General features: G+C 43.9%; 1 protein-coding gene across 2 annotated transcripts in view; it reads right to left on the minus strand.

Annotated features, from left to right (window-relative positions):
• Positions 1–421: 421 nt before the first annotated feature.
• GPC6 (glypican 6) overlaps positions 422–22,479 on the minus strand; it is a 1,066,736-nt gene continuing 1,044,678 nt past the window's right edge. For both annotated transcript variants that reach the window (XM_078070190.1, XM_078070191.1), the window contains 2 exons: positions 8,592–8,767; positions 422–4,850 (listed from right to left, as the gene is read on the minus strand). In XM_078070190.1, coding sequence (XP_077926316.1) covers positions 4,648–4,850; positions 8,592–8,767 — 379 coding nt within the window. In that variant the 3' untranslated portion in view covers positions 422–4,647. The remainder of the gene's footprint in view (positions 4,851–8,591; positions 8,768–22,479) is intronic.

Below are 22,479 nucleotides of genomic sequence, written 5' to 3' on the forward strand. Positions count from 1 at the left end.
ATGTCATACAATATTTAGCATTCCTGATAGCATGGAAACTTTCAGAAATAGAAAAATCAATGCAATTTGCTGAATTTGGAAATGGTTAGTCTTTTCACATATTATCTTAATTTTCTTACCTCATTGCTAAAGTACTGACATCAGTTCTCAAGCCACTAAATTTTATCTTAAAGAAGAAACCAGTACAAAAGGAGAGAATCTTCCAGACACATTTGGAAAGGTCTCAAATGTTCCAAAGTTCTAAAAGTTCATGATTTCAAAAGCCAAGGATATTTAGATGAGTGGTGCTGATTTAATCTATGGTTCTTTTTCTCTCTTTTAATACTGCAGTTTCTAAAAAGGTCTCAAACAAAGAGAACTTCAAAAACTCTGAAATGTAGACTATGACAATAATTAAGAAAATGCAGAAAGGGCACTGGTAGATTTTTAAAAACTATTTTAATACAAGATTAATAGCAATTTTCTATCCAAATCAGAAATGAAAAATCTTAACCCAAGTAATACTCATTTGACAGTCACATAAAATTTTAGGTTTGATTGGTGCACACATTTGTCCTGCATATATATTATGCATATGCACACAGAGACCTCACTGTTATCCATCGTCAGGGGTCTTCTCATGGAAGTACCTCATTACAAGGCAATGTAAAAGATTCGAGTAGCTATTCAACTCTGAATGAGGTTCAAACAGCCCCAGGCTAGGCTGAGTCCCACGCCATAGCAAACCGTGATGCAGCAAGGCTCCAGAATGCATACAAATCAATACTCTATTTGTATAACTTGGCTTGAAACTAAACACTGGCTAATGTCTCCACCAAGGAGAAACACGTTGCAAATGTATAAGTTATGGTCTCCTTTACTCTTCTCTTGGCAAAGCTAAACTGCTCCCCCCGACTCCCCCCACACACCCTCTTTTAAGTTAAAAGTCAGGTCTATTAGTGACTGTAAGTAAATAAAAATGAGTTTGTATTTCTGCAAGTTTTGGATAAGTCAAAACTTACATTTGCTAACACTTCCACCTGTAATCAAACCACCTGATAATTAGCTTTGCGGAGAGAAGCCATAAAAGAGTTCACAACTCAGGAATTTGCTAAGTTCTATTCCTCCTTGGGGACTTTAGTTGGTGTTCAGTGTGTAGCCAAAACATGTATGTAATGGCTAAAGCATTAAAGTAGGCTAATGTCTGCGGCAGGGAATATAAATTAAATACCAGGGTTCTGTGTCCAGTAATATTTTCAATGTGTTTGATTTACAGAACGTTACTTTTACAATTACTACTTAATAGTGTTTTTCAGTGTAGACAAAGTAATATTTCCTATCCCTTACAATGAAAGTAGGTAATACCAGTTACTTCTCTGGGTAAATCACCGTAAGGGAGTCCGATTGCTAGTGGTAACGTTTTTCTATGATGGCGGTCATCAAAGTACCCACTTGATCTTCATTAAGGTGACAGAAGGCTGTCATGGTTACCCTTCGATACAGAACCATAAGCAGAGCTCTTATTCATGAATTTGCAATTCATTCTTCTCTGCTAAAGACTTTAGCCTCTGTTTAGCTTTTGTTATAACATATACAAAGTATAATATACACCAGTTACAGACGTGTATTTCTGTTAGAAAAATACATATTATAACTAAAGAACATGTAAAGAGAGGCACTTCAATAAAGCTAAGTGTTTGCGGTCATGAGCGTCACCCAACAATTTCTAGTGTCTGATTTCAGTGAGCCCATTCCTCCCTACTCCTAACAGAGGTTGTGATGTGATTAGAGAATTTAGGGGACATCAAAGCAAATGAGGGCAGATCGGGAGAAATAATGGAGCATCCTTTCATCCCCGATCGCTATGTTTAGACGAGAGAAATTAACGTGGCAGGGGGCGGGGGAGAGGAGGAATGCTGAAATACTTACTGAAATGGGATAACTAGATTAAACTAATTCCCTTAGGACAGAAAACAAGTCTCATGTTACATTGGTCTGAAAATCATACAACACAGTCGGATGATGATAAAAACTAGGAAGTGCGATTTGAATAGTATTTTGACCACATCCATGCAGGGGATGAATGTTGTGGCATCATTAACTGATAGTCATTTCAGCTCTCTGCCTGGCTCGTATGGATCACTGTTATCTCACCAATATGAATAATATCAATTGTGAAGGTGTTGAAACAAATGAAGCAGGCGTTTATATACTATCTGTGTGTTTAGTGTATACGGAGCATGGGTTCACATTCATTGATATAATGTGTATTCATACACATGCACAAAGCCTTTTGGGGGTGAAAGCACAGAGGAAACAAGGCATTCTGATCTACTTCACAGAAGACAATGCAGAAATATTGAAAAAAGGAAAGACTTGGAGTTTAAAGCCATAAAAACAAGTTATTACTCAAATATTCTGGAAAATCAAAATTGATTTAATTGGTATTGCACCTTAATTATTGGAAAAAGACAATACTGATTTCTGAACATACAATGAAATGGGCAACGTAAATGATTGGTCCTTCATAGAGATGTTTTCTGTGTAATTGGTGATAGGAAGCCGAAGTTTGGCAGTGAAACGGATGGTTTTCTAGAAGAATGCAATGCTGAATTAGATTAGGTGTTAATTTCATAAAGATTTAAATGAAAAGATGCCACAAAGTCTCATAGAATCCTACTTTTTATATTTCCCTAGGCATAAAATAGCAATAGATGCTTCTAAATACTTTGCAGTTTTGCAAAAGTGCTCAAATATACTTAATACTATCGTGCCGCATGTGTTCTACTTAAATGTGACGACTAAATCAATAACTAATTATAATTTTGATGAGAGCAAAGATAAAAAAATACCATTTACATGCCATTTCTGCCAATGGGTTAACTAAAATGTGACTGGCATACGGTGGTGTCTTGAAACATTACTTTTCCCAACCCCAGATCATCATCAAAACCAAGAAACACATGGAGAGCCAACTCTATGAATAAAGCCCCAGTTTGGTTTATTTTGCTTCTCTCTACCAAGGGGAGCATAGGGCCTGGCTTTGGTACACTTGGAGGGTCAGTTACGCTTGAGGCTCTAAAGTGGCCTCTTGAGTTAGGTCCTATGTCCAAGTCCAAGTGCCAAGCGGGAATCCTAGGCTGAAGGCGTACATGGAAGCAATGGTTTTGCACGTATACACCATTCTACGGTTTCCATCACCAGGACAGTCCTGCACACCCTGGCTCCCCCCTGAGCCCGGTACCATCTGGAGCACCCAGGACAAAGCACGCTCATGCAAAAAAGGGTGTGCCCTGGCAAACTTTTAAGAAACGGACAATTAGATACGTAAAAAGTTCTCTTTCTTGATTCTTGGTGCTCACAGATCGTTGAGGAATCCCTTCTCTGAGCAGCACAAAACAAGAAGAGGTGGTTGACAAAACATTTTCGTTACAAAGGTGTGTCAACCCTGAGCTTGGAATTAAGAAGTTAAAATCTGTGATTTATATATATATAGAGATATAAAAATAGATGATCATACTAAGACTAAAAAAGTGAAAGAAATCTCCATGTCAATACTATATATATATATATATTTTTTTGTCTTGACGGTTTTTGTTGTGAGTTATTTTGTAAGAGAATGCCCTTGTGATGCAGAAACCAACTGACACAAAGCAAACTGTTAAACATGAAAACTCACTTATGGATCTAATTGCTTATGAGTTCGTTAAAAGAACTCTTCTTTTGGGACGGTAATGAGCACAGGGGCAGAAATGTCGAATTAACGTCCAACCTGTGGCTAAAGCAAAGCCACTGTATCACAGAAGATTATTTTCAATTCAGACCCTTAAGGAGGATGAATTGATGGGAGTGTCCACTAGTAGCTGGAGATGAAGAGAAAAATCTGTGCCAATTGGATACAGGGGACAGACATTAAGAGAATTAAGGAAAATGGTGCCATCATTGAAATTGAAATTGGGCAAGGTAAGAGAGAGGTGCTGGGTCATGGCAATTTTACTCTCATGTTAACGATGGAGTTCTAAATTTAGTATCAGTACCCCCAATTCAATTTGGTATTGTGTGGATAGAGTGCAAGACGATACCTCCAAGACAGCACTGTATTTTCACCACGTTAAAAAAAAAATCTCAAACTTTCTCCCCGAAAGCATTTTGTAAACCTGATTTATCACAGAAAAGCTGATACTGGGAGTCGGCTGGCAGTGCTGAACTTACAGTGTTAAAGCTTTTTTATTTTTCTCTCTTACTGGCTCCTTTGTAGAAAGTGCAGTTGTCTTGGGGGTTTGGCCTGATTTTACAAGGGAAATTATTTTCTTCCTGCCTTTTTTTTTTTAAATGGGAAAAAAAAAACTCACAACGTGAGATTCCTTTACTTCTGCAGCATAAAAGCAAATGAAGGTAAGAAAATCTCCTGGTATGAAAGATTTGAGTTAAGAATTCTCTAGAATAAACAAGGTCCCCACAGAGAGCTGAAGGAAAGAGGAAGCAGTCCAGTGTGGCACCCAGTACTCTTTGGGCAAACAGAAAGGGAGGCAGAGTGCAGTACTGTCTCTTCTCATAGAAAACGGGTAAGTTTTTGTGGCATGGTCCATTGTCCAAGAGTGTAAGAAAAGAAGTGAGTTGGCCATTCAGATAGCTAAAATGCAGTTTCATCTGACCAAAAACCCAGGATTATCTGCACAGTCTCTGCAGTGCCAGGACGATGCAGACCAGAGATCCTGAGAGCAGGGAGTGGCCGGGCTGGGCTGCCGAAGAGTCCACCTCTCTCCGGTCGGGGTCCACCGCGGGGGCCTCTGTGGTGACGAACTCAAACTCCGTGGGACACACATCATCCATGCACCCACTGCCACTCCCCGAGCCGCTGGATTCATCGCCTGGCGTGGGCGGATTGAGAAAGAAAGTTAGACCAGGACTGGGAAGGAGTGGGGGCACCCACCAGATTTGGGTCTGGGGGTGGAAGGGATGTTCCCCCTCCCAACCCCCCCGACGGGTTTGTGTTTAGCAGGCAGGTTTGTGATGGGCAGGCAGACCTGACCAAAATAGATGTCTGACACCCAGTGCTAACTGACATCCAGTTACCCAACTGACGAAACGTATGACTCCTAGACCCAGCGAGGGGCCATCCCTACCGTGTTGGCATTCGAGAGGTATTTCTTATTCTGGCTAATGTTTAAATTGCTTTAAGAAATTCTGTCCCTCGCTCCTTTTGTACCTTGGGGCCATTGTTCTCAGCAGATATTGTGCTTTGGTAAAGGATCTTGAAATGAGGTTTAAGGTAAACAAAGACGGCTAAGTAGGCAACCTGAGGAACAGGCGCACATAGTTGTGAAAGGCACATATTATTATGCATTTTGACTACTTGATTCCACCTCTGTTCTCCTCTAAGAGTGAGGATGAGCTCCATCTCAACCAACTTCTCCCTCTGACCCCGGGGTTGACGACTATGGACAGCTGCTTGTATTTGTCGGGACCATAACCCAAGAATGGTTTTTATATTTTCAAGTTTTTTTTTAAAATAATCCAACGGAGAATAGTATTTTGTGACGTATGAGTAGGGCGTGTGCGAAATCTAAACCTCAGTGTCCATGGATGAGGTTATAGTGGAACAGAGCCACCCCCTTCGCTTCTGCATTGTCTCATTCTGCATTCAAAGCTGAGCATATTTAATATCTGGCTCTTGACAGAAAATGTTTGCCATTCCTGCTTGAAATCAACGCCCAGGTGCCCACCTCGTATGTCCTCTTAGCATGGCGTCTTCCCACTTGCCTGCCATGCCTTCTGGGCCTGCTCTAGTCCACTTCTCACCGCTTGCTTCCTTCCTGCTTCACAAACCCTGTGTCTCAGACCGGGGTCCCAGTTCGGTCTCCATCAGTTTCTAGCTGTGTGGAAGTACTTATCGCCATTTGCAACTGTAGTATTAACTCGCTTGTTCTCTTGTGTCCCCTGTGAGAATGTATGCTTGTGGAGGGCAGAGACTTTGTGTGGTGTATACCGTTCACTTCTGTATCCCCATGGCCTTTAACGGTCCCTGGCGTGCAGCGGGTGCACAAAAATTCCTCGCTGAATAGTTAAATGTGCCTTGGGAAGTTTCCTCAACTTCTGTCCCTTCCCTTATCTCAACAGATCCAGACAATAGCATTTACATGTAGAGTATGTGTGAAGCCATTCTGGTGAAATGCGTGAGGGCACCAAACGCAGCACTTGCAATGAGGCCTGATGGGAAAACAAAGAACAAAAAACACGGTTCCTACAGCAAAGAGGACCTAGATTTTAACCTGCCATTTTTTTCTTTAAGTGAATGAGGGCAAGCCGGTGAGCCTCACTGGGCTCTGCTTGCTCAGCAGTAAAAAGGAGAATATTCCTCTCTGTTTCATAGGATCGTAAGGGGGTATAAGTGAGATAATGTGCCTGGGAGAACAGAGGAAACTGTAAACCTGGTAATGACATTTCCTGTTTGCCCCACTTGCTCAAAGATTCATTCAATAAATTCCTCCCTGTTGGCCTGAAACAAGGATGAGCTTGTTGAGCTGCCCCTGGCATACCGGCGCCATCTTGGGCACTAGATACTATGTAAGTGCCGCCAAGTAACACAGGGGCTCTTCCACGGTCCCCCCGAATAAGCAAGGCACAACTCAGCATGATTCTTCTTCTTCTTCTTCTTTTTTTTAATGGGACATCTAAATATCAGGTAAGATCACTTGAATACACTGTACCAGGTTCTTAACATTTTCTCGGATTTATCTTTAGTGGCCTTTACAAGGGGGAAAATGCCCATTAATTAAATTCAGAGATACCAGAACTGCTAAGGGAATTGTTCTTAACACTGGTATTATGAACAAGAAGTACTATAACCTTTACAAAGATATTATTAAAGTGATTTAGAATATTAAAACTGTGGTAAGCAAATAATGACAGGAGATCCAGCTGAGAAAAATAATGGCCCCATCTCTTTCTGAAAAGGAGTCAGAAATGCAGGAGTTTAAGGGGTGATTTTTCAAAATGTCAAAGGCAGGAAGGGTGATGATTGTTGTAAGATGTGATAATGGTTTATAGGACAGACACTATCCTAAAACGGAGGACCAAATATGGGGCTTGGGTTAGAGCTAAGTGATGCTCTTAACTGTTGTTAATTTTTATTTTCTTGTGAGGGGAAGTGGAGCGCGATCTCTCTGCAAGGACGTTCCCTAAGCTTTGCAGACTGACATGTACATAACCTCTTTAGGTCAGAGAGGAAAGAGAAACAAGGCCAACCTCAACTAATTCTTACATTATCTTGAATTATTTATTCCTATAGTCATTCTCCAGATAATAAAGCATTTCGTGAGACAGAGAGGATGACGATGCATTCAGAGGAGCGAAGCTAAGGAACGAGCAGGGGAGAAGCATCAAAGGCTAACACCTCGTGGAAGGTTCTCTTCTGAAGAGGTAGAGAAGAGGTTTAGTGAAGAGGAGGAGAAATAATAGGAGGACTCTCAGAAATCTTACAGCAATAAAGTCTAGTGGGTTGGCAATTATCCTGCATTTAGAAAATTAATTTTTGAGTTGCTTAAAATGGAATAAAGCACTAAAAATTTTCTGCAGGGGACAACTCAGTAGGTTGCTGGCTAAGACTTGGATGACTTAATGTCCTCCATCTGTAACTTGTTTCTTTCTAGCTCATTAATTCAAGCACACAAACATCATCTTTTGCTTCAGTGACCAAATTACAGAATCACTGGTGACTGCACAGCTTATGTTCAAGAAATCTTTTCCTAAGAACTCTGTTTAAGGATACATATCTTTAAAAAAATCCCAAAGCAATAAAATAACCCCCCCAAATTTGTATAGTTATGCATCTTAAAACCACTTACACAAACCCCAAATTTAATTTAATGCTCACTTCATAGACTTTCCCATCACTTCTGATATTTTGGGATGGCTAATAAACTAGTCATGGGTCCTATTGCACCAGCATTTCATTATTTCTGTCAATATTTCAGAGACCAATGTCTATGGTTCATACACGTGAGGGACTGGATAGAAGGAGAGCTAATGCAGTTGAATCCAGGGCACATGAGATATTATCTTAACTCCTTCACAGATGGCCGCAAATGAACTTCCCAAAGACCCGACCTCACAGGCTGGAACGTTCCCCATTCTATAGAAGAGAAATCTGAGACTCAAGAAATAATTTGCTTAAGTCGGTAAGTGATAAAACCGGGATTTCAACCTAGCCTTGTCTGAGGAAGCTTCAGAACATTCTTCTTTTGGTGGTTGGAGAAGGGGACAAGAGTTTGGGGCAGAGATGTAAATGACGATGGGGGAAGGAGAAGATGAAAACATTACTTTGTTGCTTGATCATGAATGGATCACCTGGCAGATGAGACCCAATGTTAGCTTGGGAAGCATTGAATGTAATCCACTGAAACTATTCCTTAAGACCAGTTATGATTTTAGTGGAATCCTAAGCTTTGTGGATCAGAGCTGTCAGTCCAAAGGACTGTAAAGAGCTCTGCAGACCAGGCAAGCAGGACACTAGATTAAAGGTGAACATTGCTCTTGAAGAAAAAGTGGGGTATCATCTACAACCTGTTTCTCACTGTGGAGGTTATTGGTACCGATAAAGACTTCCTTACTCGTGTCCTGGAAGTTGACATCGTTGCCATTGTATGCATTCTTTAGTTTGTTGGTCATCACACGGAGAGCCATGATCTGCTGCCTGATGAAAGTGTCGGGCCGTGTGATGTCCACGTCGACCTCCGGGTTGTTAATCTGGTTGGTCAGCCCATCGTTCATGATCTCGGGCAAGTATCTGCGAGGCCGACAGGGAAAGAACAGATTAACGTGAGGCAGGAGGGGCCTGGGTACCAGACTGTGCTGTGCTGTCTCTGACAGTGGGCCAGGACATCTGCAACAACTGAGCTCGACTCCTGCGAAGAAAGACCAGAAAGTGAAAACAAGGGATAACTTTTCTCAGAGGGAGCTATGGCTAAAAAATGGTTTCAGGGTGGTTCTTAAAATGGTACTGAATTTGTAGGGAGGCTTGCCCATGAATCAATGTTCAACTGGGGACTTACAGAAATTGTTTCTTAAAATTAACGACTTCCTCCTCTATTCCAAATGGTAGATACTAAAGTCAAGGGCTCACTAGCTTCCTCCACCATCTGGTTATTTTTGCTAAGAACTGAACTTGTAAATTACATATGCTCTTAGAGAATTCTCTTGTACGAGGATGCTCTCTCTCAACCGAGGACACCTTACCTCAGACTTTAATCAGAAGAACTTCTGGATATAAAAAACCACCTTTGGCAATTGGAGGTGTGACCAGTTAGCACTGGAATGTTTGAGGTGTCCATTGGGGTTTTTGTTTGGTAACAGCATCTTGGATCTAATATTCAATATTGGGCAAAGCAGAAGGGTAAAATCTAATGGTTCTTTAATTCTTTTACTGGCAAATTTAGGTTCATATTCCTTTAACTTGTACAAAAATTTTAAAACTGTCAGTCCTTCAAAGCCAACTGCCCAAGCTGCCTGTGTGCATTTATACCAGTGGAGACCACAGAACTCAGAAAAGTGTCTGGAGCCCCCTCTGACTCCTCATGCTCACGACCCACCCATTTACAGCCCTCCTTCTCTTTTTCTCCCAGAGCTCCCTGCACCTGCTTCTTCTATCTCATTTCCTGTGGCTCTCCCAGAGTGCAGATGGTACAATAGCCTCACACCGACTTCCCTCCCTGCCTCTTCCTTTCTCGTGCATCCTGCACACATGATCTGACCAATCTTCACGAGCTATTGTTTTCATCAAATTACTCTTCTGTTGGAAAACTTTTGGTGATAGTAGTTGATGTCTACCAAGTACTTACTGTCAGGCACTGTGCTAAGCACTTCATGTGTATTTTAAAATTCAGCCCCCTTGCACATCTAATAGGTGCATGCTACTTTATCTCCATTTTGTAAAAGAGAAAACTGAGGCTGAGTGAGGATGAGTAGCTGTGCAAAGTTAATGGATGGCAAAACCATGATCTAAGCCCAGTAGGTCTAGTTTTAGAGTCCATGTGTCCAAATGGTGCTCCATACTGCCTGGTTGATCACAAATGACAATTCACATTTTATAGCTCAGCTGTCAAGGCCCATTTCCATCCTGTCTCTACTTTCTTATGCTGCAACAATCCCTTCAAGGTGCTCTCCTTGCCTAACAGAATCTACAGCCTTTATACAGCTTATACTCACCTGTCCTGCAGGCATTCCTTGCATGCAATGCACTTTCCGATTTAAGTCCCAAATATCCTTAAAGACCCAGGTCAACCTTTGCTTTCTCTTTAAGATATTTTCCAGCTTTTAGGGATCTACCCATCCTTTTGGAGGGCTGCCACATTCATCTGGGCATTTTGTGCACTGCACAAAGTCACCCGCTGAGGGAGGGAGTTCGGCTGGAATCCAGCCTGAATTCTGTGCCCACAGAGCAATGCACCTGCAGGGCACCATTCACCGAAGGGACACATTTTTATTTTTTGTTCTTCTTGGGAATTGTTTTATTTTTGAAAATTTCAATGCATACCAAAGCAGAGACAACCATATAATGAACCCTCATGTACCCATCAGGTGCCTTTTTCTAATTCTTACAAAGGTTCTATATTTGTCTGTGTCCTGGTAGGAAACAGATGGCACACTCAAAGAGGTAATAAAGAGAGTTTGAAGGAGAGACAACTTATGAAGGTGTGAACAGGGAAACCAGCGCTGGGTGGCAAGGAACCCCAAGACTGGCAATAGGAGGAGGGCCAGAGGGGAAGGAACTGTCACCAGTATGCACAAGCACTGAAATCGCAGAGAGCAACCGAATGACACAGCAACTGTCAAACCAAGGCCCGTCAGGGAGAGAGCCCAGGGAATGATACCCTGACTTCTCTCGTCCCTCCTTCTGACCTCCACGTGCTGCCTCCCATTAGCTGAAGCCAACTGGAGGCCAGTGGGCAAGGGGACCCAGGTGATGCAGTTTGTAGAGATCCTCCTTCAGGGCAGAGACCCAGGTGGAGGGATGAAGAGTGGATCTCAAGGGGAATCAGGACATCTGGGACAGGGACCCGATAGGTTGGGGGCAGCGCTGCCTGATGGCTGTATCATCGTTCTTCTACTGCTTCTACTATTGTGGCTTGCAAGCTGAGGAAACTTCCATTCCTCTATTTTGTCCTTTCTTTACATATCCTTGTACAACATACTTATGCTTACAATTCTTCCCCTTCCTGCGGGTCATTTTCCAAGTTCCGGAAGCCAAAGGCTCTCTATCCATTAGCCTCCAAAAGAAGAAATGGAAACACACAGAGAGATTTTTATATTTCAGCCATTTTTCAGTTATTGAAATCTTATGCATGATGCATTTGTGTATGAATTGGTTTATCCATTTTAAGTCAGAGGTCCTCTGAATGAGCTCCATGTCTTCATCTAGATCTTGAACAAAATTGACTTCACCACGTTCACCACATAATGAATAATAAAACACACAGAGTGCATTGCGAATTCTTTTCCATAAAGCTTCACAGTATTTGCCACCCTAAAAAAAAGTCCTAATTGAAATTTTTAGAAGTCATAGAACCATCTCTCTTTAGTGTTACAGCAAAGCATAATATGGCTGATATACTAATAAATTCTGTTACCTTCTGGACTTGACTTCTAAAATATGACATTGGATTGACTATTATTGACATCAGTTACATGTGCTGGGCTCCACGGGCTCTACTTAATTACTAAAGCTCATTGGCATGAACAGTAGCAAGTGCAGGCTAGCCTTTCCTGAAACGGGAGTTGAGGGTGGCTGAAAGGGGCCCGTCGGTTCTGGTGTTGCCCCTCCACATCTTGGACAATGATTCCTGCAACTCTACCTAGGCCGGGTCAGAGGAGGGCTTTGTTTCTTTCAGATGCTGTGCGCACTGCACAGCTAGCCGAGACTCATTTATCAGAAGCTGACTGCGATAGCTTACATGGGAATGCTACCCCTGGGGGTCTGAGCATCCAGGAACAGTAAGAGACTGCCAAATCAACCCACCCTCTAACTGTGCCTACTGATGCTCAGCCGCTTACAATAAAAACAAGTAACAATGCACCCGTGTCCTCAAGAACCTTTTCTCCTTTTGGTGTATTCAGAGGGTAACTTTAGAGACAATGTGGAAACTTAAACCACAAGCACAGTTGAAAAAGAAAATGGCCATTTTGTCACTCCAGAGGTACATCCCGAGGCCAAATCTATGGATATCCAAAGTGCAACCTGAGGGAATCTATAGAAGCCCAGGACTCATGTTTGGTCTCTTTGTATAATGTTCATGTCCTGAAGAAATGGATGCCTCTTTGAGCCCATACTATTCTTTATTAGATTTTGCACCAGCTTCTTGTCATGACAGCATTCTATTTTTGCACCATTATGTTTGGGGAGACACGGAAAGGAAGCAGGATCTTGGTACAGATAAGCCAGCTTCCCAGGCTGGACGCACATTTATCCAGGGGCAGGGAGAACCCAGAAATGAGGACAGATTGGAAGGTTGAACAGGGTGTCATGGTTGGTCAATGCTTCATGCTCAGCGTGGCAAGTGGGTGCCATCCATGAACAAGCAGGCATCGCTCGCCCATTCGGGTTACCTTCTATTCTGCAAGAGCATGTATAGGAACTAGACCTTCAGTAGTTTTGCAGAATTATTTTTCTTCCCATCTGTTGTTAGGGGCTGAATGTTTGTGTTCCCCTCAAGTTCACATGTTGAAAACCTAATGCCCAAGGTAATGGTTTCAGGAGGTGAGGTCTCTGGGAGGGGATCAGGTCATGAGGGCAGAGCTCATAAAAGAGGCCCCAGAGAGCTAGCTTAGCCCTTGCACCATGCGAGGACACAACAAAAAATTGAAAAATCTGTAACCCTGGAAGAGGGCTCTCACCGGACCAGCTGGCACACTGATGAACTTGGACTTTCAGCCTCCAGCAGTGTGGGCAATCAATTTCTGTTGTTTCTAAGCTACCCAGATGTGGCATTTTGTTACACCAGCTTGAATGGACTAAGACCAACATCTAATTTCATATTGTGGACATAGGCTTCCTTGCTTACACCCACACGTGACAGCTGATCGGGGTGGAAGAGTTCCGTAGGAATTGGGGGTGGGGGCACTTATATGCTCAACCTTGTGAGTGGCTGCAGGCTCTGTCGGGGCTCCCACTGGCAGAGGTGACACCCTCTGTCACCTTCTGTCACCTGACACCACAGAAGGTCGTCCCCCCCTCCCCTCCACCCCGGCCAGCCATCATGTCCGTCATGGCCACCACTCAAAATCACTCCTTTCAGTTGCTAGATGAATGTGCTTGCCAGGAGGACAGACATGTTGACCTATCTGTAGTCTGTATTTCTTATCACCTCATTAATGCTGGTGGTTGCTTTGACAGGAGGGGGGAAAGGGACACCCAGCTCTCACAATCTAATGGGATTTGAAAGCCAGTAAAAGTCTGAGAAGCGAGATACCTGTAAGGAAGGTTATCCTGCCGGTGCCCATTGGGGTTGGCAGAAGTCCAAGTGGAAGCCGGGGCAGGAATGGGGAGAAATGGGGGCCCCAGGTGCTAGCTTGGGCTTGTTTTAAGGTGACAGATGCTTCCTCCTACTGCTTCTGCCTCAAGGCACACTGAGCAGAGAGGTAAAAGCAGATTCCGTCCTGCTTGTTGCCACAAATGAGCTGCATTCAATACGTGTCTCTCCAGTGATTTCTAATTCTGAGCTACATACTCATTCCTTCCTGTGGGTTTAAGAGTTTTACTAATCTAAGTAGTATGATAGTAATACAGGTCCCAATATTTCTTATCTGCAGTTCCAAAATTTTAAAAATTTCCGAAGTTTTTTTTTTTTTCTCTTTCCTGCACTCCCCTTATTAACAAAACTTGATCTGATCTGAAATGAGGCTAATCAGAGTTCTCATTTTATCCCACTTAGTGGGAATGGTAATACATCTTGCTGCAGAAATTGAACGCGGTTGACTGTGAGTTACAGCCTCAGACTCCACCCACTGGGAGTATTATTACATAACGTATAGTATCAGCCCTGGGATGACTTTCTAAAAATCTAAAAGGAGTCTGAAATCGGAAACACAGATGGTCCCAAGGATCTCAGATAAGGGATTATGAGCCTGTGGTACCTATAACTTCTTTCAGAGGCTTTCTTAAAATAGAAATTTTAAACTTCACACCTGTTAGAGTGGCTATTATTTGAAAACAAAACAAAACAAAATAACAAGTGTTGGTAGGGACATAGAGTGGAGTGTAAGTGCCCGACATTAAGCTTCTGATTGCCCGGGCATCCATTTCAAAGACAGCATCTTGAGCAAATGCATCGGCGGCTACCTGAAATGGCCACTTGCAGAACAGCGGAGAAGAAACTAGGCTGCTCCCACCCAGGAAGCGCGCCTTTCAGAAAGCCCTGGAAAACCTAGAGAACTGACCGCTTGAGTGCCCCACATCTCCCTTCCCATGCCCTAATTCCTACTCTTCGGTTTTATATTAGGAAATCAGCCAATTGGCAGTGAACCTGAGAAATTTCAGGCACCCTACACTCGACCTGAATAAAGGCAAAGCCCCAGGTTGTCCCTGTGACCCCTGACCTTGCTATGTGGTCACTGACCATGCCATGTGCTCTCCAGGTCCCCTGAGTAATAAATCTTGTTCCTCAAGGTTCCCTGATGGTTTCTTGCTGAAGAGCAAGAGCCAACCCAGCCCTAAGTAAGGGCCCTGGTTGGGGAAATGTCTGTGGAGCTTGCTATGAGTGATGTGTGACCAGGCTGGCATGGCAGGTATCCCTAACCGAACGTGCTACCATCAACAGGCTTGGGAACATGGAGAAACTGGAACTCTCGTGCTTGCTATAGGGAATGTAAAATGGTGCAATGCTATGGAAAACAGTATGGCGGTTCTTCAAAACATTAAAGTTAGACTTACCATATGATCTAGCAATTCCGCTTCTGGAATTTTCAATCCCAAAGAATTGAAAGCAAGTACTGGAACAGATATTTGTGCACTTCTGTTCACAGTGGCATTATTTACAATAGCCAAAAGGTGGATGCGACCCATGTGTCCATTGATGAATGCACGGGTTACTAAATGTGGTATGTACAGATAATACATCCAGCCTTGAAAAGGAAGAAAATTCTGACACGTGCTACCACACGGATGAACTTTAAAGACAGGCTAAGTGAAATCATCCAGACACAAAAAGACAAATATTGTGCAATTCCACTTACATGAGGTAACTAGAGGAGTCAAATTCATAGAGACGGGAAAGAGAATGGTGGTTGCTGGGAGCTGGGGAGAGGGAGGAGTGCGGAACGAGTCTTTAATGGATTCAGAGTTTCAGTTTAGGAAGATGATAAAGGCCTGTGGATGGATGGTGGTGATGGTGAACAATAATGCCAATGTACCTCCTGGTGACTGAACTGTACCTTTAAAGATGGTAACAATGTTACATTTGATGTTATGTATATTTTACCACAATTTAAAAAAAAAATTCAGTTTTAAGTGTAACTTCTCTAAAGTTCTTGATATAAGTTACTTTTCCCCTCCCCCGACCTTCCTTTTTTTTTTTTTTTTTGGGCCAGAAAGTGGAATTACTCAAAGCATAGAGTGACTTTATGTTTTAAGTGGGTTTATACGTTCTTGAAGACTGCTAAGCTGGAGTTACCTGTGACATTAGGTACTTTGATGGGATGTGACCCTATAATATGGTCAAAGGTGAGAGACTGACACAGGACATCTGAGATTCCCTGAGACCCAGCAGGGTGACTGTGGGCAAGCCAGTTAGCTACTTTATATGATTATATGTATTTATATATTTACATGAATAATCCTTACCTCGTTTCATAAGCTGCCCTACTGAGCTAAGTTATATGAAAATGCTTGAAAAATCTAACACACTCTGCAATTCTAATGCGTTCTTATGAAAATGAAGTTGTTAACATGGCCCCTTGGATGCCAGACTTGTTTCTTAGGAGGGGCTGACGGCTGCAGAATTTGGACTTGTAAAGCTGGACTCCGGTAGAGAGGAATGATTTGTTGTGCCTTTCCTCCAGCTGGAGAGCGCGTGGCATGAAATGGTTTGGGGACCCCTGGAGGACACACAGCTCATTGGTTGCTGCATCGAGCAGAAGCTGTACTCTTTGACTTGGCCTCTCCGCTCCTTGGCGGGATCCCCCTTCTCCATCCTTTCTTCGTAGGGCTGGAGGCAGCGACCTACAGCCTGAGCGGGACAAAAGACCCACGAGCTGGTCCCCAGGGCTGCTGAGTGGTTGACAGCAACGCACTTCTTGCCTCCTATTGGGAGCTGCATCTTCCCCACTTGCTGGAGTGCACGCAGCACGCCTCGGCCGCAGGACCGCAGCTTTCGAGGGCTCCTTCCTCCCACATGTGCACAGCACGGAAGGATGCACTCAAGAATGCCGGCTTTGACAGCTTCCAGTTCCTTCCCAGACAGATTTCCCCCCTTCCTGAACGCGGTTGCCTGGCTGGGTATACATCACATACTTTACAGTTCTTTAAAATGCAGCCAGAGTGCTTTGGGACACATTCTGCAATCAGACTAAAACAATACTGTCCTGCCCGCTCCGCCCAGTCACTGTCTCTGACAGATTTCTCATTGCCGTGCATCATTTCAACCCTCTTCCATCTGCTCAGACGTACCCAGTCATGACTTGCTTATTTCTTTGCTTAGTCAATCCACTCGGTGGCTGGTGAGAGGGACTGATCTACTTTCTAGATTTTTCTACTTTTCCTATTTCTTAAAATTCACTGTATTTATCTCCCGGCCTGAGGAAAGATTTCCTTGGGGACACAGTTATTTCTGTGAGGATCAGGGGCTTTGAAAACCAGCAGCGGCTCCTTGCGAACGCTCTGTTTCCAACCGACTCGAATAATCCTCGTCCTCAGCCAGCGTCTTGTTGGCCTCCTCCCAGAAGGCATTTTGAAGAAAGGACACGGTGAAGGCTGGACACTGGCTTACGGAGGGGTGGACGCGGGAAGTTGCTTGACAGTTTTATGGGGAGGGGGAGGAATTTGGAAATCACTGAAGAAACCCTGGCACATCTGGAACCCCGTGTGTCCTGCCACAAAATCCACATGCTGTCAAGCGTGGCCTCTCACAGGGCGCTTTCATTGCGCTCTTCCGGCCTGTCCCATCATGTCCCGTGCTAATCTTTCCTCTTTCCCTCCTGTGGCCTTAGACAAAGAATCCCCAGGAAGAGAAAACAATCCTTAAGGAAGATACAGATGATGTGATTTGACAGAGTTACGGCCTCAGAAAGTAAAATCTGCCTCGATGGGAGCCCAAAGATAAGAGCCTGTAGGAACACCATGAGGGTTTTATTTTTCCGTGGCTGCCACCTGACCGAGCTCTAGCCTGCAAACGCTAACCATATACAAGTTGTATCTCCTTCGGAGCCCATGCTTTCCTGCCTGCAATCCTGTCATTCTTCTCCAGCTCCTTACCCACAGCTCGTCCTGACCCCCCAGCTGCCCACGGTGCCCTTCTCAGGGGTGACAGATGGTTGCACATGTCCTTCTAGGATCTCTGGGTTCACCCTGGGAGCGTTAGGAGGCCTAGACTTGTAACCCACATTGTGCTGCTTTTACTTTTTTCCCCCTTTGGCCTTCTAGATTATTATCGATTCCCCCCTCCCCTTACTTACTAGCTTCCTTTCGATTGCTATTTGTCTGAGTTGAGTCAGTGTTGCTGTGTCTTCTTTCATTTCTCTCTAGGAATTTGCTTACGTCAGTGAGACATGCAAGAAGTTATATTTGCAAACTTACTTTCCTGCCGGTCACTGAGGATGTATCCTAGGCTGCTTTTCTTGAGTAGCAGACACTGCTAAGAATTCTGAGGAAAATTCTTTATTAGCTGTTCTGATAGCAGAGGATGTGAATCTGAGTACTAACTGCTGTAGACAGAATTTATGTCCCCTTCCCGCCCTCCAGCTCCGTATGTTGAAGCCTTAACTCCCAATGTGATGGTATTAGGAGGTGGGGCCTTTGGGAGGTGATTAGTTGCAGGTGAGGGTGAAGGTGGAGCCCCCACATGATGAGACTAGTGCCCTTAGAAGAAGAAGGGATTAGAACCCTCTTTCTCTCTCTGTCTTCACATGGCAGAGACAGCAGCTGTCCACAAGCCAGGAAAAGGGTTCTCACTGCAACCCAACCCTGTTGGCCCCCTGATCTTGGACTTAGAGCGTCCAGACTATGAGAAATCAGTTTCTGTTTAAGCCATCCAGACTCTGGTGTGTGTGTTACTGCAGCATGAACTAAGGCATTAACTAAGTCAAGCACTGGCCAGGGAATTAAAGTACCCATCCTTAGCCCACCGGGCATCCCATTTGAGACCAGAGGTTTGTGTGGACAATACCCTGCATTATAAAGGCTGTGCAGAATTTCCAACTTCAAATTCTCTCTTGAGGCACATGTGAAGCTTAAGCAATTCATTGTCGAGACGGCTTCACCCTAGCCTGTGTTCCGGCTATCTTCAGTGGCTGACGTTACACCTGCGCCACGTGACCTCCTCAGCTCAGTTGCTGTTGTTTTTAATCTAAGGAAAGCCCATTAAAGGAAGCATCAGGGTATGCGTGGAGGCCAAGGGAAAACCACAAATCATAACATGCTCCCTGAGGTGTGTGCGTGAACTGAAAAAGGGAGTATCTTACATGTTAATAGGAGCTTAGAGTAGGGCTGCCAGATAAAACGGCAGGATTGCCAGTTACATCTGAATTTCAGATAAGCAATGAATCTTTTTTAAGTATAAGTGTGTTCCATTGGGTGTCTGGTGTTCGGTCTTTGAGCCTTACTGCTCCACGTGTGGCCCCAGAATCTGCAACAACTCCATGTTCCGGAAGCTTGTTAGAAAAGCAGAATCTTAGGTCCCACCCCAGACTTACTGAGCCGGAATCTGCACTTTTCACAAGCTCCCCAAGACTGTAGCCTGCACATTAACATTTGGGAAGCGCTGTTTTAGAATTCACAGGCTATTTTCATAGACATGATCGCATTGGTCTTTAAATTGTCCCAGGAGATTGGCAAGAGAAAGGGAAGCAGGGAAGAGCTTCTCCTGACAACCAGTCTTTTTGATGGACTGGAGACCTCAGTGCTCACAGGTCATCAGCATACACACAATTTCCCCCCTCGAAGGGCATAGCCTCTTCCTTCTATCTCCCCTCCTGTTTCCAGACCTGCTTAGCTCCTGAAGCAGGTGAGATCTGCCAGCAAGGGCTGACGGTGGGAGCAGGAAGTTGGGGGCGGGTCCTTATTCTAGAGGAGCCTCTGCTCCCAGACCCTTGACCCTCTCCACACAGCAGGTTCACCCAGCGGCCACCATAGCAGCCACCTCTACGGGTATCCTGCTCTTTCTGTTTAAAGTCATCATCAGTGTCAACTGGAGCCATTCATTTAGTCACAGCTCTTTGGGAAAAGACGATACATTGGAAGAAATGGACATATCCCTGGTAGGAGTCATTTTGATTTCAGATATGTTAACATGTGAAACAGGTATGCTCCTGAATCCAGGAAGTATGGTAACGAGCTGTGGGGTAGCGTTCAGAAAATAGCAGGGACAAATATGGGTGTTGGAAGACAAGCCAGATCAAATGCTTAGGTGGGAGGAGAGGGCATTGCGAGTGGGTGTGCATGGAAGAATGTGGCTGCAGGAGTTGGATGGATAAAACATAAAGGGAGGAAGAAATGTCTAAGCTGTCAGTGGTCTCGTCAAGCAGGCTTGAGTTAGGAACTCCAGACCATGACAAGCTCTATCAGTGCTAATAGGCACCTCTGTTCCACAATGCATTAACCCTGTTGATAGAATTTTTTTTTTAAAATCAAGGTTCTGGTTCTTTGATAAGAATAACCTTTCTTTCTTTCTTTTTTTTACATGCATCCCAAATTTTTAGAAGGCCTATTATCTGAAAATCCATACTTAAAATGTAAGGAAAAATAGGTTATTACCTGCATTACAAGTGGATTTTAAACTCACAAAATAGTTAGTGGAATTGAAAAAAATTTTCTCACGTGTTCCTGGATCAATTAATATTTGGGTGAGAATGAGAGGAAAGCTTCAATTAAATTAATTCAACAAGTCTTTACTGGTTATCTACTTACTATGCTATTAAATATAAAGTTAATAAGATTTCATGGCAGTGGAAGAATTTTAAAAAGAAACTATGAAATTTTAATATAATTTGAGTCGTAAATATTTGACAGCCTCATTTAAAAAAAATAGACTGGATTAGATTCTGGAATATCCTTCCAAATGATTTTACTGCATTAAATTTGATAATTTCACTCACCTGCATAAATTTCCCTAATGGGCTCCCATTGACCTTGGATAAAAATCAAATCTGGTCCCTAAGTACTGATCTGGGTGGTTCTTCACCTACACTGTCCTTTCCCAAGCCTACAGTGCAACAATATGGCCCTTGCAGTCCCCTCTCCTGCCACTGTGCTTTTCATTGGTTGACAGACATCACCACTATCATAGAGTACTTAAAGATTTTTTTTTTTTTTTAATTTATTTATTTGAGAGAGAGAGAGAGAGAGAGAGCACATGAGAGGGAGGAGGGTCAGAGGGAGAAGCAGACTCCCTGCCGAGCAGGGAGCCCGATGCGGGACTAGATCCCGGGACTCCAGGATCATGACCTGAGCCGAAGGCAGTCGCCCAACCAACTGAGCCACCCAGGCGCCCATCATAGAGTACTTAAATCACGGAGTCTTGCAGAGTGCCTGGGCAGAGGGAGTGCTTAATAACATTGCTGATGGATGGAGGGACTGAATGAATGAATGTAGGTCCATTAAATCTTTTATAGAGCTAAGGATTTGTTTCATTTGTTCTCCTAACCGGGGGAGAAAAATATTTAGCAGCCATTTGTTTTAGAGGCAGGAGGATGTTGACGTAAAAGAATACTGGGCTAGGACTTGGGAGATTTCACCCTTGCTAGTTGGGCAACCTTGGACTAATCGTTCACACACCCAGGTTCCTGATCTGCACAATGTGGAATTCGGCTAAACCCGGTCTCCCCTAGCTCTAGCTTTAATGGCCACCAACTTCTCATTCTTTTTCTTGATGGAGTGTATGTAGTCCCCTCCCCAATCCCTTCCTGCAACATTTCTTTATCTTTCCTTTTGTGTATGCACTAATAGCCAGCAACCTGTGTAACCATGGGAATGTAGTTCAAATCACAGCCTTCATTTCAGCCAAGGCTGAAAGGTAAACACAGATGGGTAACAGAGCAGCTCAGAAAATCAACCACTTTATTCATTAGGCCATCTGGTCATCCTTTACAGTGTCTTTCTGTACAATCATTAGGAAAAGACACATTAGAAGCTGTTAAATTTCACAGCTGAATTTGCTGGCCAAAGGTCTCCTTTCTATAAGGCCGGACCCTGATAAATGACTAAGCATTTTTGAGGGGCGTGTTGTTGATATGACAAATATCTGTCTTCCCTCATGATCTAAGATTTGGACATTGATATTCTGGAGCAACCTGAAATGACTACAGCTCTTTCTATAGCTGTCTTGTTTTTGCCTTGCTAAGCATACTGGGGAGCCAGTATGGCTAATAATATCATTACCAATAGATGCTAAAACATTCAACTCAGCAGTGTGAGAAATAACACCTAATGAGCACCTCACTTGCACCCCTGCTTAGCTTCTGCAGTTCCTTCTGAACTTAATATCCATGGATCTTCCTGTTTCTTTTTGATCACAGCGGCTTCATCTGCTTGAAAACGCCCGCTAAGGCCCAGAACAGAACCCCCACCCCCCCGCCCTTAACTTCTGCACCTGCTGGTCAATCCCCAAAGACTCCTTGAGTCCAATTTACCAGCTGCTCTGCCCACCTGCATCCCCGCTGAGGTGTGCTTGGGCAGCCTCCTCTCCTGGTGTCCTGCCCTGCTTGCCAGCTCCCAGCCAGTTCTGTCCAACTCCTCCACCCTAGGAAAACTCAGGCCAGCCCCATTTCTGGGCTGAATTAAGAAATTCAGAAATTCCACGTCAAGTGGTAGCAACCCTGGGCAGCCGAGCAGCAGGATGAAAACAGAGCCATCTCTCATCCGGAGATCCCAGGGGGACTTTTCAAGGCAGGGAACCTATGAGAACACTTTTCCGGTTGTCCCTTGGTCATTTTCTTTTTCCCTTACCCTTCCAATGAGCCCATCAAACACTGTTTTTCTCCAAGGGTGAAAAATATTGCAGCTGAACTTTCACTTCCTGTTTAACTTGTGATGGAAAGAACAGTGCGCCCTGCACATTTCACTCTGGATAAAAATAGCTCTGCTGTCTTTAAGTCATTAAGCGAACATAAAAGGCGATTTGTGATCTCAGGATATCCGTAACCTGGCATCTGTCACCGTTCCTCCGTCCTCATCCAGAGGCGAGGCATTCAGAACAAGGATTCCACGCTTAATGGTGCCTTGAGAGTAAGTGCTCCCAGGTGCCCATCAAACCTGTCACTCTGAACTGCTGTCGCTAAGTGACAACGTGTCCCTCC

Source organism: Halichoerus grypus, chromosome 4 (genome assembly GCF_964656455.1).
Source record: "Halichoerus grypus chromosome 4, mHalGry1.hap1.1, whole genome shotgun sequence".
NCBI lineage: Eukaryota > Metazoa > Chordata > Mammalia > Carnivora > Phocidae > Halichoerus > Halichoerus grypus.